The sequence below is a fragment of the Elephantulus edwardii genome, unplaced genomic scaffold, assembly GCF_000299155.1.
Source record: "Elephantulus edwardii isolate Elephantulus edwardi_28Jun2011 unplaced genomic scaffold, EleEdw1.0 scaffold00090, whole genome shotgun sequence".
Lineage (NCBI taxonomy): Eukaryota > Metazoa > Chordata > Mammalia > Macroscelidea > Macroscelididae > Elephantulus > Elephantulus edwardii.
This window is the reverse complement of record NW_006399840.1, coordinates 6796063-6814010: the sequence shown is the minus strand read 5'-3', so window position 1 is coordinate 6814010 and position 17948 is coordinate 6796063. Positions and strand designations below refer to the sequence as shown.

The window sequence follows — 17948 nt, the reverse complement described above, 5'->3', positions numbered from 1 at the left end:
TTCCTTGTGCTTTGGCTTCTCTACGCTCCAGTGCAATCTTCAGAGTCTCTTCTGACATCCATTTTGGTCTTTTCTTCCTCTTCTGTCTTTGTAATGACCATTTGCACTCTTCCTGGATGATACCTTTGACTGTTAAATAGCATCCACAGTGACCCCAAGTTTCTGAGTTCCAATAATTCTAAACTCTTTATTTGTTCTCTCAGTCCCAGCCATTTTTTTCCTCTTGGTTTCCTGTACTTGTCGTCTCTTTTTATCCTCTTTGTTAACAGATTTGTCACTTATGGTTTTTAATATTAAGTATTTGTTGTAATAATTAGTATGATTCCTTTCTCCTAATCAGACATTGATTGCTACAGACAAAGAGGTATATCATCTGCTATGATATCATAACAATCATCTGTTTCTAATAGGGAAAGAGCTGCTACTTCTAAAGGAAGAATTCTTGCTGGCTGGGAAGACATGTGCATTAAAACCAAGCAAGCAAACAAGCAGGAAGGAGTAGGGAAGCCCAACATGGAATAGAGTCAGGTGGAAAAACAGGAACGTTTCCAGAGTTCCAGCTCTATAATAAAACAGAATGTAGAAGGGTAGATTTAGAGGTGGGAGACAACAATTTAACAAGTGTTGTTTTCTAATACAATGGCATTAGGTTCTCCTGGATAGTTATCTAGGCATCATTGGTTCATTTATATACATACATATAAATATATATGGTTTTTCCCCCCCATTCATATACGTTTTCTTTCAGGGAGCTCTGGTGGCCTAGTGGTAAGAAGCTGTACAGCAATCCCAAAGGCTCACAATTTAGTCCATTAGCTGCTCCACAGGCAATCTCTTCCTGTGCCATTTTCTGTCACTGAAAACTCACTGCAGGGTTGACAACAACAACATACACACATTTTATTCCACACATTCCTTCCTTCACATTGACATGGTACAATGATACAATCATTCCCATACATGGTGTGTTATAAAATTAATCATCACTGATCTATTTCCACTACTACCTCCTCTTTTTAGATCCCACTGGATCTTTCTTAATTCCTTCACTCCTTCCCTCTACCCACAAACCTTTGTGAACTCATGTCTTCCCCCACCCATCTGCCCTACAGCTCCCTTTCTCTTATATTTTTGGACATTTATACACATCTTATTAATTATCCTTCTGTTTTTACAATAATGGTCTTATGCCATATTTGTCCTTATGATACAGGGTTAATTCACTGAGATAATGCTCTCTAGCCTCTTACTCCTGAGTGCTGCATAGTATTCCACCCTCTCTGAGTGTAAAAATAACATCTCAATCCATATATTAATTGATGGACATTTGGGCTGTTTCCATGTTCTTACTATTGTCATTAGCACTTCTGTGAACATCCAAGTACAAACCTCCCTGTGTCTCAGTTCTATTTTACTTGCTAGCCATTGTCGCGGTACTAGGGATGTTATAGCTAATGTAAGATGGATCTTGGCAGAAAGCAGAGAAATGTGTATTTGTGCTTCATTGACTATGCAAAGGCTTTTGACTCATGGATCACAACAAGCTGTGACTGACTCTGAGATGAGTGGGAATCCCAGATTATTTATTTGCTAATGGAAAACCTATACTTGGACCAAGAGGCAGTCATAAGAAGAGAGCAGGGAGACACTGGATGGTTCTAAATCAAGAAAGGGGTCCAACAGTTATGTATTCTGTCTCCATACCTTTTCAATCTGTATGCAGAACAGATCATCCAAGATGCTGGGCTGTACGAGGAGGAATGTGGCATCAGGATTGGTGAAAGAATCATCAACAACCTGTGTTATGCAGATAACACAACCCTGCTAGCTGAAACTGAGGAGGACCTGAAGCGCTTGCTGTGGAAGGTCAAGGACTGCAGTCTTCAATATGGATAGAAACTCAATATCAAGAAAACAAGGATTCTCACCACTGGGCCAATTGGCAGCATCAGTATGGATGGTGAAGTGACTGAGATAGTTAATAGTTTTCGTTTACTTGGCTCCACAGTCAACACTCTTGGTAACAGCAGCCGGGAAATCAGGAGATGAATTACATTGGGAAAGACAGCTGTGAGGGACCTCTCAAGAGTACTGAAGTGCAAGGACATCAGGCTGGAGACTAAGGTGCACCTGATCCAGGTTATAGTTTTTGCAATTACGTGCTATGCATCAGAGAGTTGGACAGTGACTAGGGATGATAGAAAGAGAATTGATGCCTTTGAGTTGTGGTGTTGGAGAAGAGTGTTGAATATCCCATGGACTGCTAGGAGAACAAACAGGTTTGTCCTGGAGAGGGTGAAGCCAGATTGTTCTCTGGAGTCAAGGATTCTGAAGCTTCGTCTGACAAACTTTGGGCATGTAGCAAGGAGGGACTGGTCCTTGGAGAGGGACATCATGTTTGGAAGAGTGGAGGGGAGACACAGGAGAGGAAGACCTTCTATGAGATGGACTGATTCTGTGAGTGGAATGGTGAGTATGAGAGTGTCTGAGATGGCGAGGTTGGCGCAGGATAGAATGGCATTTAGGGCTCTTATACATAGGGTCGCTATGAATCACAAACAACTCGATGGCACATAACAACAACAAGCCACTGTTTTAAGAAAAGGGAGAGTATTTTTAAAAAATAGGGATTCATTGTTATTGTTGTTGTTAATGTGCAGTCGAGTTGTTTGCGACTCATAGCGACCCTAAGTACAACAGCCCTAAACCCTGCTCTATCCTGTGCCAATCACACTGCCTCTGACACACACATCCTGATTACCCCAGTCACTGAATCAAACGATCTCATAGAGGGTCTTCACCTCCTGTGCTATCCCTCCACCCTACCAAGCATGATGTCCCTCTCCAAGGACCAGTCCCTTACAACATGTCCAAAGTATGTTAGACGAAGCCCTAGAATCCTTGCCTCCGAGGAGTAGCCTGGTTTAACCCTCTCCAGGATGAATCTGTTTGTTTTCTTAGCAGTTCATGGTACATTCAATACTGTTCTCCAGCATCACAGCTCAAAGGCATCAATTCTCCTTCTATCCTCCCTAGTCATTGTCCAGCTCTCTGATGCATAACAAGTGATTGCAAAGACCATGGCCTATATCAGGCACACCTTAGTCTCCAGAGAAACACCGTTGCTCTTGAGTACTTTAGAGAGGTCCCTAACAGCAGACTTTCCCATCACGATACGTTTTTTTATTTCCTGGCTGCTGGTGCCAAGAGTGTTGACTGTGGAGCCGAGCAAACTGAAGCTGTAAACAATCTCAATCTTTCGCCATCCATCCTAATGCTACCAATGGGTCCATTGGTGAGAATCTTTGTCTTCTTGACATTGATCCTCAGTCCATACTGAAGGCTGCAGTCCTTGACCCTCTGTAGCAAGTGCATGAGGTCTTCCTCAGTTTCAGCTAGCAGGGTTGTGTCATCTGCATAATGCAGATTGTTAATAGATCTTCCACCAATCCTGACACCACACTTCTCATAGAGCCCAGCCTCTTGGATAATCTGCTCTGCATACATGTTGAAAAGGTATGGAGACAGGATGCATCCCTGGCGTACGCCCTTCCCAATTTTGAACCATGCAGTGTTACCCTGCTCTGTTCTGATGACTGCCTCTTCATCCCATTATAGGTTTCACGTTAGCACGATTAAATGTTCTGGGATTCCTATTCTTCTCAGGTATTCATTAGATGTTGAAAATATAACATGAGTAAGACAGAGTTGCTTTCAGGAAGCATGAACAATAATAGTAAAAAAATAAAATATATTGCAATAAGTGATAAATGTTTCAATAAAGGGGTAAAAGGACACACATGGATATTATGACTGTTTGAAGCAAGAAGCAAGAGAAAGACTTTCTGGGAAAAGTGAGGAGAATAGAGTTTTAGAAGATATTTGGAGTTTACCTGTAGACAGGAGGAGAGAAAGAGAAAGAATAGGAAGAGGTTTTAAAGAGACCAATACCAAAACCATAGAAGCATGAAAGATTAGAGATTTATTGGAAATGCTAATAGAATACTAGGAAACTAGAATAACGTAAATTCACCATAAATCAGCATTTGGCATGTTGTTCTTAGGTGCCATCAAGGTGCATATGATCCATAGCAACCTCATGAACAACAGATCTGAGCCTTATTACCTACCCTGTGTCATTCTCACCATCTCTGACACGCCTGAGCCCATTGCAGCTGTCAGTGTGTCTAACTATATAGTTGAAGGTCTTTCTCTCTTTCAGTGACCTTCTCTCTTCCCAAGCATGATATCCCTCTCCAAAAAAAGCCTCTCCTAGCAACATGCCTGAAGTATGTAAGACATAGTTTGTCATCCTTTCCTCCAATGAGCACTCTAGTTGCACTATTTTCAAGACCTATTTGTGTATTATTCTGGCCGTGCTCGGGCTATTGAGCACTCTTCTCCAACATCATAGTTGAAAGGCAACAATTCTGCCTTTTATCATGCAGTTTTCAGATGGATAATTATATTTCATTTAAACTGGAATCTAAAGAACAAGATTAAAGACAAGAAGTGAGTGTTAAATATAAAATAGTTAAATGGACATACCACTGAAAGGTTTTAAGTATGATTCAATTTTAACATTTTGAGAAGATCTTCAAACTTAGTTCAATACTAGAATGAAGATTAAGAGCTCCAGTTCTCAAAATATAATCAAATCAAGAACAAAGATGAGTTTTCCCAGGGTGATGTAATTAATAAGAAGCAGCAGCATCTAGACACTCTTTATTCTGATTACAAATTTTCCTACCTATTTATTTATAAAGGGAATTCTTAATATTTTCCATGTGATAAAGATGACATTTTAATAATGCTGATATTATAGTGAGAATTTTGGGAGAAGGATTGATTAGGAGTTCTTAAAACTGACTGCATTCATTGAGGTATCAGAAAGTATAAATGCATTTATATGTGTATGTGTGTGTGTGTGTATATATATATATCTATATATTCCTTGTAGGGTTTTTTTTCAATTTTTGTTTTCCTCATAATGTTAGGCCACATATAATTTACTCAAGTTAGAGCAATGCATTACTGAGAACTTCCTCAAATGAATTTAAAAAAAGAATAACCATTTGGCTATTTAAAAAAAAAATTCAAAGTGTGATGTCCCTAAACACTGAATATTCTGAAGGAAACACCGTTAAATGAACAGTTTAATCCTGAATCTTAAATAGATTGGAAATAATCGTGGAATACTCAACAACTTCAGCTCAAAATTTGTTAAGACATAAAGATATTTTTTAGCAGCACATGTGGACTGTTTTTACCTCATCCTCATTTTAATCCATTGATTATTTAATAGGTAAGAAATTATCAACCAAGTCTTATCCTTTTTAGTTGTTTTGACAGTTAAACTTGAGGCTAGTAGTTTCTTTATTAGTGGAGATTATAAAAATTCACACATTCAGTCAGTTTTTGTGTAAAAGAATGCCAGTTTGATGAAAATATGACTTTGCCTGGATTGGAGCTTTCAAGAGCATGCAATAAAAATTAATTGAATTGTCACAAAAAGGTGGAGACCAGACAAAATAGAAAATTGTATTTCTGCATAGAAGTTTGTGTGTTGGCTTGCTACATTCTGTTCCTAGCAAACACCCTTTTTAAAAAATCACTGAGAGAAGTCCTTGGCTGTGAGCCCTGAGGTTCTCATTAGAATGGATCCCTCCCAATGACACACCTGGTACCTGGTATCTGCTGCAAGTACAAAGGCCAAGCCTTGCAAACCTACCCTGAGTGCAGAGTCTGGCCCACGCATGGTGGTAGGTAATAATGAGGTGGGTTGCCGAACCATAATTATAGGTCACTTAGAGGTATCTTTGAAGCCTCTATGGCTGCCAGCAGGAAGTTTGTCATTGCTTATACTTAGGTCATAGTGATTTATCAAATTGGGAATCATCAAATTCCCAAAGCCAAAGGTTTGTAGTGTCTGACAAAGGTACTGTCATTTACTTAGTCTAAATAACCCTTCACATTGTGATGGAGCTGCTTAATCTGATATGGCAGCATGTGAGCATTCTAGCACCTGAAGACTGTGTCAAATAAGTCCTCCTAACAGCTTGTAAAATCTCAAAGTAGCTACAAATCTCACCTCAACTACAGAGTAAAATGAAAATAAGAGAGGCCTATCTCTTTATTACAATCTTGTTCAACCTAAGATACTACTCTATTAGGAAATCCTAAGATACTACTCTATTAGGAAATAAATGTTGATGATAAGGCAAAAATGCAGAAAAACCGTGAGATTATGTGACTTGTAACCATTTATGCAAAAATAAATTCTTGAACAATTACTGAGCTCAAATGCAGAGGTAAACTAACCACAATTTCTTAATGACTTCTAATTAGGTCAGGATTTGACAAGTGGATGATCAAAGGACTTCCATATTAAAAATTTGGAGCCATCCAAATAACTGATAATTTCATTTCTTTTATTCTATTTTTAAAAAATATTCCATATATTCAGAACCAAAAGAATCCTATTTGGGATATCCATAAAACCTAAAATAAGATTAAATAATTGCACTTCAAGCAGTTGAAAGAATTTACTTAGCTTATTCTTTATTTTGTTAAGTTCTGGAGAAGATATTCCTAGGAGTTTGACCCTTTGCACGATGTCTAATGCAAATTCCTGTTATGTGACTTATGTTATTTGCAGTAATTTGCATACTCTTCTATCTTCTCCACTAAACCATGAGCTTCTAGTAAAGAACATGTTCGTACTTGTATTTCTCTTCATGGGCCAAGGCCTCATGTATTAGCACTTAATAAAAATTCGTTGTTAATAAAAATAAGTGCTCCTTATTTTGGAGAATTATAATTTAATTAAAAAAGATAAAAGAAGAAACATAAATGTGGGAATGAATTTAAAACTTTTATAAAGTATCATGACCACAAATGCAAAAATGACACTCTGCTATGTGAAAGGGAACAAGCACTGAATTTCTTTTCATAATTTCACATTCTCTAGTAGGCTTGATGTTGTTCCTGTTGCATGACTTCAGGCCCTCTAGCAGGTTTTCAGAGGCAGTTAATCACACAGAAGGAGATTGTCCATCCTCCTGCTGAACAACTGTTGAATTTGAACCTTAGGCTTTTGGCATTGCAGCGCAGCTTCTTACCACCAGGCCACCAGAGCTCCCTCTAGTAGGTTTTTTCACATGGCAATCTCTAAAAGTTTTTAGAAGTTTATGAAAGCAGTCATAAAGTCATTCTTAATGTGCAAATACTTTCAGTTTATGCATTCATTATATTTGCTGTTGTTCTATTGACCAAAAAAGTCATAAAGTTAATCCCAGAGTAAGTTTAGATGAGTGTCAGGTAAAGCAGGTGTATAAAGAAACTTGAAAAAAAATTAGAACTGTTATTGTAATCTGTGTATCATACATGGGATCAAAATAGTGAATTCAGCTTTGGATTGCTACCAGGAAAGTTGGTAGTTGGTGATTTTAACCTACCAGCCATTTCATAAGACAAATATTAGTCTACTTTCCTGAAGATTTATGGCCACGAGAACCCTATGAAACAGTTCTACTACTCAGTCCTTCAAGTTTGCTATAAGTCAGAATCTACTTGTAAACAGTGAGATTTTATTATTACTCACCAAGAATTGTATGACATACTCTTTTAAAATTACTGCATGTGACAGAGCTATAGTCTCTCCATGTGTGAGTGTGTGAAGAGAGAGAGAATATTACAAAGTGATATTAAGTCAGATGTCTAGTGTGCTATCTGGTCTTGCTTCACCATGAATGGAAAGTTGAAAAAGTTATCAAAAAGGTATTCATTATTTCCCCTAAAACCTTCCAAACTTTGTAACAGGTTGCTTTATGGGTTGCCTTGCAGACGCCCTGCTGGCTCTAAAGAGGAGGTCCTTATATTTGTCTGGTCTGACGGAGCCCTTGAATTTACTGACACGTCTGACTCTCTGAGGCCATTCACACTCTACGAATACCAGGTCAGAGCCCAAAACTCCAGGGGCTCAGTGGAGAGTATGTGGTCTTCAGCAAGAACCCTGGAAGCCCCACCTCAAGATTTGCCAGCTCCCTGGGCTCAAGCCACCAGTGCTCATTCAGTGTTGTTGAATTGGACCAAACCAGAATCTCCCAATGGCATTATTACTCAGTACCATGTGATCTACCAAGAGAGATCAGATGATTCAACATTCAATGTTTCCATCGTACACGCTTTCACTGTCATGGTAAGAATTTACTTAAAAAAAAAATAACTAGTTCTTTTTCCTGCCATTTTTCTTCAGTTGAGGCTCCAATGGATAAAATATGTCCAATAGTGAATAGAAGCACTTCTTTCATATAGATAAGTTACTTTATTCAAATAAGGAATGTTGGACACCATTCCTGAGACCACAACTCTTTTTCATTCCTTCAAATGCATGAGTAAATGTTTCCCCTCTTGATTTCTGGAAGTTCTGGCAGCCTAGTCAGTAGAATGTCGTGTTGTCAATTCAAAGATGGGAGGTTCAAAACCATCAGCTTCTCTATGGGAGAAAAATAGTCAATCTCTACCCATGTAATTTAAAACCTCAAAAAATCTGCTGGAGGGTCAGTTCCTATTGATGGCAATGAGTTGTTTGGTTTTTGAGTTCTGTATCTGTTAAATTGTAATCACTAAATATGTTCCTCTGTACCTCACGAGGTTGAAGTTTGTTTGGATGAAATTACAGAATTCCCTTTTCCAATTACCAATGATCCAATGATGTCAGATGTTTATAAGAGAAAAATCACATGTATTGATACTTACTGGTGATTTTTCTAGCCTGATCCTTTCTGGCCATCCACACAATTTTCACACGTACACACCCTCAATTCATTGGATACCTTCTGACCAGATTCTTTAGGCTGGGGATAACTGGACATTCTATGTGGGAAGCAGAAACAGAATAACTCCTACTTTGGGAAACTTTCTCATTTATAGCATTGTAAAGATTAAAATTGCACATAATAAAAGCATTAATGAAGTAGTATATTTTGGCTTATAATGCGTATTAGAGACCATGAAGATGACTCAGTATAGGACAAGGTACAGAGCTGTTGTTACAGGGTAGCAATGCGACACAGCCAAATCAATGGCACTTAACAACAGCAATGTCAATCACTCTAGTATTCAGATCTCAAACTCCACTACTTTTGAGCAACAAATCACAATGAAAACGAGAATAATGTTTACCAAAATATTAGGAAAAAAACACTCTAGTGGTTTGGCAGGAAGTCCTCATACTGAAAAGGCTTCACAGAGATTATGAAACTCCGTAGTCATAGAAAATAAGCACACAAGATTTTCAAGATGTGTCAAGACCTTATTAAATATATTCAATATGGGTGTGAGTTGATTTGATATGGCCTCCTATTTAAAAACACATTTGACCCTCAGGCCTGGTTTTAATTGTTTTTAGTCAAACATTCTTCTAAGTGGTATAGCACTAGTCTGTGCATTGCTGTACAGAGGTAACTTGTGGTTGCTGTGATACCAAACACTGTGACACTGATGTATCAAATGAGATAATGGTTACCATGGTGGACAGTGTTTGGTGGAGCTTCTGATCAAAATAAGCTTGGAAGTAGAAGTGGCATCCATTTCCAAAATAGCTTGCCTCCGGAAACTCTATGAACATGGAGAAACAATGAAAGTTATACAAATGTTCATGTCTTTAATTCATAGGGTGTCTATGACTCAATGGCACTTCACAAGAACCACAACATGAAAATTTTATTTTAAAATATGAAAATTCTTCATAAATAAAAATAAAATGATCAGAAATAAAATATTATTATCATTATTATTATCATCATCAATATTTTAATGTATTTCTATGCTTCAAATATAAGTAACTGCATAAAGGTTACATTTTTCAAAGTAAGTAATATTGGGTCAAAGTGTTTTTCATGGAACTCCATGAGAATCTTTTAAATTAACTATTTAACTAAAACCAACATTTTTATTGTACCCTCATATTTAATTTTCTTTTTTTATATTTAATTTTCTTATATGAATGAAAAATAAGTAATGTGTGAGCAAAACAATGCTAAGAAAAATCTTAGTTTTTATTTAGTTCTAAATTCATTCTTTTTATTTGATATTTAACTTTTTATTTCAGTCGTATAAATTATATCTTCTTTATCATTTATTATAAGCATTAATAACAATATTGTAAGTTTAGAAGATTTTCTTTTTTTTTAACTAATATGACATCCATGGGAAAGTATGTTGCTTCTTACCAGATCCTTGGAATTCATATTCTTAGCTTCCAACTCTGAAAACAGAATCTCCAAGAAAATTCTGAGACATTTCTGATATTAGCCTCTTGAATGAGTCATTTGAATTGTGTGTTGTTATAGAAGTTATCTTCAATGTTAAAGTGACTAAACTTTTGGGCTTTTGAAGTATGAGTCTAGTTATGTAATCTCCCAAAGCAGTTCTAGTGCAATTCCTTTGTGAGATACCATATAAATCATGCTTAATAACTAGTCCCATTTTTTCAACCCAAGAGAAAGAATTTAGTCAATCCCTGAGTTTTGTATTTTATTTAATCTTCTGGATTATATTTGTATCGGAAGGATTATAAATCCCAAGCTTTAAATTGCACAGTATGCTTTTCACACTGGGTTCCCTGCACATCACTTCCATTATGATAACCTGGGAAGCTAATAATCACTTACTGCAAGTTAATATTTGCATTGCTAAAGAGAATATACAAAATAATCCAGAAACAATAGTATTCCTTCATCCTAAATTTTGAATGTGTGTGCATGTAGTTTCCCACCCCATAGTCTGTACTGTTAAAAACAACTCCAATGGTAAAATAAAAAGTATTATTTTTTGTTCTTTTTTATTGTCATTTAAGTGAAAGATACAAAACAGATTAATATTAATTCATTCATACACATTTTGTTCTATAACATTAATTTCTATGTTGTTGTGTTGTTAAGTATCATCGAGTTGTAGATGACTCATTGCGACCCTATGAACAAAAGACCTGAACACTTGTATAACTTTCATTGTTTCTCCACATTCATAGAGTTTCCACAGGCAAGCTCTTTCAGAAGTGGACGCCACTCCTGCTTCCAGGCTTGTTTTAATCGGGGAGCTCCACCAAACACTGTCCATCATGAGTAACCATTATTACATTTGGCACATCTGTGTCACAATGTTTCGCATCACAGCAAACAGGAGTTACCTCTGTACAGCAAATGGATAGACCATTGCTAAACCACTTAGAAGAATGACCAAAAACAATTAAAACCAGGCCTGAGGGCCCAAATATGTTTTTAAATAGGAGGCCGAATCAAATCATCTCACACCCATTAGCGAGTCAACATTCTACCCTAAGCCTTATCAGAACCAGCAGACAAAACTCCGTAGAATTCGGCTACTGCAGACAATATCACACTTTTCTTACTTCCTATGTATAATTTTTATTTCTATTAATCCTTCTGCATTTTCCCTTTCTTTGGTGATAGTGTACTGCTCATTCCCTTATTTTATATTGTGTTTTTCCTTTAACCATCTTACTGTGTGTGTATTATCTGTTTACTCCCTTCTCCATCCCTTTACCATCCCTGGTAACCATACAAGAATGTTTTGTGTATAAATTTTTCCTTAGCTGCTTCTAATAATGATATTATATAATATTTGTTCTTTTATGGCCAAGTTATTTCACCTTAACATAATGTACCCTAAATTGAGGTAAGCAGTATTTTATGAATTCTTGATTTCTTTTTAGTGATACATTTTGGCTCCATTGTGTTAATATATCATAGTTTCTCTATCGATGAGCACACAAGTTATTTTCATCTTTCTGTTATTGTAAATAATGCTAGTATGACCATGCCTTTGAATGTATGAGTTCAGATTGAATCTTTTATTTCTTTAGGCTATATACCTAGTAGTGGACTTGCTGGACCAAAAGGTTGTTTGTATTTCTGCTTTCTAAGACAGCTGAAAAAGCTTTTCGTAGTTTCTCTGAATAACAATCCAGCCATCTGTGTATGAGATGTCCAATCTCTCCAACTTTGCCCGCATTTATTACTTATGGTTTGTTGAACTTGCTATTGTTGACGGGGTAAGATGGTATCTCATTGTTGTTTTAATTTGCATCTTTCTGATGGCGTACTCTATAGGGAGTTTCACTGCTAATCCAAAGGTCAAGCTTCTCTGGCCATCCAAATCCACCAGTGGTTCAGAAGTTCCACGGAATAAAGATAGGCAATCTCCTCCTGTGTGGTTCACAACTTTAGAATATGGATAGAGGGTCAGCTATGGATCAGTTTCTACTTGAAGGCAATGAGATATGGAGAGACAGAAAGATAGAGTCCGAGAGAGAGAATAATGATGGTGAGCTTTCCTTCATGTGTTTATTGTCCATCAGATTATCTTTCTTTAAAATACTTTTTGTGAAGTTTATTTTATGGTTTTCTGTGTCGAAGTCTTCTGGCCGTTTTGTGATTTGATTCTTTGTTTTGCTTCTTGTTGAAGTATTGGAATTTTATCTAAGTTTTGTGTATTAGTCTTTTGTCAGATGTGTCCATAAATTCCTATTTTACTCTTTCAGAAAAATGTTTTAATACATTATTGCTGTTGTGTGCCATTGAGTCAGAATAAGCCCAATTGCTACTCCTCAGATAGGCATTCAGGGGCAGATAATCTCATGGAAGGAGATTGCTTCTCCTTCTCCTGCAAAATATCTGGTGGATTCAAACTGTATTTTAATGCATAAAAGGATTTCAGTTTTGAAAGGGTTGCAATTGTCTAGTTTCTCCTCTTCTGATTGGTATTTTTAGTTGCATTTGTTAGCTCATTTATGCCATAGATTAGGGATCCTGAGTTTTCCCCTATTCTTTTTTGATGATCTGTAGTGTTAGATTTTATATGTATATCCTTGATCCATCTCAAGTTTGTGTTGTATATGGTGTGAAGTATGATCTTGTCTCAATTTTGTACAAATATATATACAATATTTCTGGCATCATGTGTTAAAGATACTGTCTTTTCTCTATTTAATGGATTTCATCTATTTGTCGAAGATCAACTGCCTGTGAGTGCATTAATTTGCTTCTAGGTTCTCAGTTCTATTTCATTAGCCTATTTTTCTGTCATTGCATCAGTATTATGCTGTTTTTATTACTGTGGTTCTGTAGATGTTTTGAATAAGGGCTCCTACTTTGCTTTTCTTCTTCAGTGGTGCTTTGCTTATCCAAAGTTTCTTTTCTTTACGTATAAAGTTGGTAATTACTTTCTCTATCTGTGAAGAATGATGACAGGATTTGAACTGGAATTGCATAATATCTGTAAATTACTTTTGACTGTATTTTTCCTTCTAAAACAGTACTTGATTTTCACAATATTAAGTATTCCTATCCATGAGCATGATGTATTCTTCTGTTTTTGTCATTTTCTTTATAAATAATCAAGTATATTAACCACAAATCAGTCAATACTAGTGGTCATATATTCTGCTCACTAGACTAAATTTCCAAGGCAACAGATCTATGACTCTTTATTGACTTTATGGACTGACTGACACCTTTGAAAGAGATAACAAAAATACACTATTGGGTTTTGTGAGCATTTTTTAAGTTTCATCCATTGATCCATTGTTACATTTCCAAGAGAGAATAATCATCCTTTTATTATTAAATTATGTATACTTCATTGAAACAGATGAGGGAGAGAACTGTTTAAATGGGATATATGATTAGGTATAATTGTCATGACAGAATTCCAGAATGAAGGCTACACAGTGGAGTGGACCTGGGGGGGGGGGGATTATATAACAATGAAAGAATTTTTCTTCTACTTTTCAAAGAGAAGAGGTAATTGGAGGAGGCATGGGCAGGAAGAAAAGTGCAGCAATGAATGAATGGAATCCTAAGTCTCTCTAAACTTTCATTAAAATTCCTTTTTAAAAAAAGGGGGGAAATATATAAAGAAAGCTATATTACTTATTTCTGATTGTCTATGCTCTTTGCCATTAGAGACGACTACTCCTCTTATCCTGACAAAATCCTTTCTTCTATAATTTTAAGTCTATTCTTTTCTCTTTTGACTTTTATTGGCCTTCAGGGTCAAGAAAAATTATTGATAATTCATACATATTTTACAAGTCATTCTTGAGTCTTATACCTCAATACTCAATATAGCATTCAATCCCTTTGTTGAAATCAGTCATGAGACTGGGCTCTTCCACAAAGTCGAGACTGGGGAAGAGGAATAACCAAGCTTGGGCTCAGGCTATCAGTGCTGGCCATCTCAGATTCCTGGGTGCCCTTGGTTCTGCTGTTCATGTTTAAATTACTCCCTTGTAAGTTGTTTTCCAACTGCCTTCCTGACTTGACTTAATGTTTCTCTATCTAATTCTTGAACCAGTTAAGCATTTCTACTGGCTTCTTCCCTCTTCTGTGTCTGTCCAAGGCAGTTTTCCAAGTTTTTGTTTCATTTACTACTTTGGCTGAAATATCCCAGAGCAAAGAAACGATATTCTATGTTAATGAGGTCCATCCCAACAATAGCAGTATTGCTATTCAATCCACAGGCTTGCAAGAAGTATCACTAGTGCGCCTCATTTAATCCCTTGTTTATACTGAGACTCTGTCTCGGCAAGATCGGGACCAATAACTTGCCCATAGTGATGGTGCCATCATTAGCTGATCCAAAGGTCCTCCCAGAGTTGTTTATAGACAGGTGGATGTTGCTGGGAGAGCCACATAAAACAGGTGCAATGGAGGCATGAATCCTGCTGGTGGTGGCAGTGGATGGAGAACTGGCAGTGGGGGCCCTCCATGGGGGTGGGGAACATATGTGTTGGCAGGAGCAGCAGCAGCAGCAGAGGCAGCAGGAGAGGAGAAATGGGAAGCATGTGGGTCTTAATGCCTCACCAGCTTGTCTCCCAACTTCATGAAAAGTTTCATCTTCCTTTGGGATTAAGTAGATCTCTTTGAAGGGAATGAACCTTGGGGTAGATCTTTAGGTCTCCTTGGACCAACAACCTTCATTTCAGTGGTTACTTCACTGAAAGTCCGTTAACTCCCTTCCCAATTAGATCCATGATGAATTGCGTAGTGTCGGGAGAAAAACTGTATTTAGCCTTCTTTGGCATGCAAGAGTTCCATGGTGGTACTTACAGGGAACACTCCTGGCGAGGTTGGCGTTACTGCTGCCATCATCTGAAGTTTGTTTGCTTTTTCTCACTGGCACCTGCTATAGCACTGGCAGTAATAACGTAGGAGTTAAAGGCGAAGGTGGTTTACCTGTTAGTGTGTGCTCTAAGTCTATCCCTGCTTACCCCATAGTGTTATAAAACATCAAGCCCAGAGCACACATTTGCCCAGTATTCTGAAAGATAGATGGTTCTTCACTCTATGTGCAGATTCAAGCATAAGGTACTGAGTGGGTAGGAAAATTGTTTAGGTCAATGAAAGTTGGCTTCCAATATAGAAATAAAATCCAGAATGATAAACTCTGGTTTCTGGATTCTAGTTGCCAAATTCACTTTCCCAATGTCAAGGAGAAGGTATTCAAAATGTCTTCATATGATTATCTCAATTCATGTTACCATTATATAGATAGGTGACAGAAAAAGTACATATTTTATAATCAACCTATCAGGGAGAATTTGTGAATAAATCGGTGATTCGTTTTTAATCTCAGTTAGATAATGGCTTAAAATAATATTAAATGTACTTCATATATAACCTTGAATTAGTTGTAGCTCTAGAAATTTTCTTTTTCTTAAACATTTCTCCTCAAACACATTTATGATAACATAAATGCTCTGGGAGATCTAGCTATCTAAAGAGATTCCTTTGGCAATTATCTTTTAATTTTATCCAAATCTGTTATCTCTTCTTCAAAATTGGCAACTGTATCTAAATTAGGCAAAATAACATAAATCAATGAATTTTTTCATTTGCAAAGCTCAACTTTTTATTGTAATGATTTATTTGGTGTGTCATTAAATTTTTATTCACTTGACTTCTATACTTAAGCCTTCTTTCAACTAATTTTATGGGGTCATGAATAGATATTGAAGATCTACTTTTTACTGGTTTTAGGGGATGAAGACAATGTAAATCTTCTTGTACTCCATGCAACTACTTCTCTGAATGAGCTATACTTTTCTCTAACCACTCTCTTCCAACAATCTCTGTCTGAATGAACTCTCTATTTCAACCCTTGGTAGGATAGATATAATGGTTTTCCAGGTACATTCAGGGGCAAGAAACAGTTCCATTTTGGTAATAAAGAATAATTTCAAGTAGCAAAGATAAAAGTTCCGTTTCAGTCAAAGCATCACTCAATGTAGGGATCTGCACTGGAAGAGAAAGATGGTCTTTTTATTTTTTTCACTTGTCTAATCAAATCCCACTTCTTCACATCTTACTGATTCCCCAGAATCATGGCAGGAAAGAGAGATGACATTAAACATTTTAAGAGGGAAGACTCAGTGTCAATATGGTACCCTTGCTCTCTGTTGGACACCTAATTTTATTTGTAGCTGAGGTAGAAGTTGAACCATACGAAATCCTATTTCCCAGTTCTGTGATATTAACAATACAATGTCTGACTACTTTTCTAGCTGTGAAGGTCCAACTCAATTTATTTTATTTTTGGGGACCCACTCCAAAGAAAGCAGAACATTTCAGGTCATAGGAACTAAAATATCAAGTCAACTATATACTGTTAAATATGACTATAAGCAAGCTCAATATTATCAGTCAGGAAAAAAACAGGGGCTAGCTTAGAAACAGAACCTCACTTGCTTGTATGTACATTCAAATTGAAGTGGAAAAAATGAAATAAGTCAATAAAACTTTCAGTATATCCATCCTGAATTTCAAGAACACCATAAGAACAGATTTAAAGCATTGAACACACTGACTAAAGACCAGGTAAATTGTTGGATGACATCAAAGACATTATATATAAAGAAAGTAAGAAGTCAGGAAAGAAAGAAAATCAAAAATGGATATAAGAAGGCATTCTGAAACTTGCTCTTAAACATAGATTAGCTAAAAAAACAAATGGCAGAAATTATAAAGTAAAAGAGCTGAACTGAATATTTCAAAGGTTATCTTGAAAAGATCAAGTACAATTGATCCTTGAACAACAATGCAGGTGTTAGGGACGTCAACTGTGGCGGACTGGAAGCCTTATCAACACCATTATCAAGCATATATTTTATATGTTTTATTAGTTATCTGCCACGCCCACATAAAAGCTGCATTTTCAATATGCAATAAAAAGATATGTCATAAAATGTGCAGTTTTTATGCCCACTGGTGTAGGTGCTACAGCAATGGTTTCATTAATTTCCTTTTCTTATTTCACAGTGAATCTTACACTGGATTAATTTATCTTAAAATAATGGGCAACAAGAACTACAGTGCTGTATGTAGTACATAACAAGCAATTTTACTTTTTCTTCTAATTTCATAATTTTTCTTCTTGGGAGCACATTCCCTGTCATCCATAGTACTTTATATGGCTCCCATGATATTATTCTAAGTTTACAATTTTGAATGAAACAAGAAAAATATGACAGAAACAAAAGAGATCACATTTTACTGCCAACTTACTGGACAAATTGCTCATGCAGAGATGGTTAGCATCACATAAAATTTTAATGGACCCACACAGTTTAAATTCATGTTGCTCAAAAGTACATTCTATTGTGATAAAATAGGAAAGATCTGTAGTTAAAAAACTAAAATGGAAGAATATTTGGCATTTCTCAAGTTGAAAGAACTGAAGGAAAATTTCAAGCACTGAATTGAAATATTGAAAGATTCTATGGCCAAAATACTAAATACCACAGGAATCACAAAAGAAGATAGAAGGCACACACAGATTGTACCAAAATTAATTGGCCTACATTCAACATGTATGCAGAGCAGATTATCCGGGAGACTGGGCTCTTTGAGGAGAATTGTGTC

The 17948-nt window shown here is 36.5% G+C and overlaps 1 protein-coding gene across 1 annotated transcript in view; it reads left to right on the top strand.

Moving 5' to 3' along the window:
* The window catches only part of USH2A (Usher syndrome 2A (autosomal recessive, mild)), a 1454174-nt gene that overhangs the window by 1279173 nt on the left and 157053 nt on the right, over positions 1-17948 (top strand). The window contains exon 61 of the mRNA XM_006890571.1: positions 7846-8200. Coding sequence (XP_006890633.1) covers positions 7846-8200 — 355 coding nt within the window. The remainder of the gene's footprint in view (positions 1-7845; positions 8201-17948) is intronic.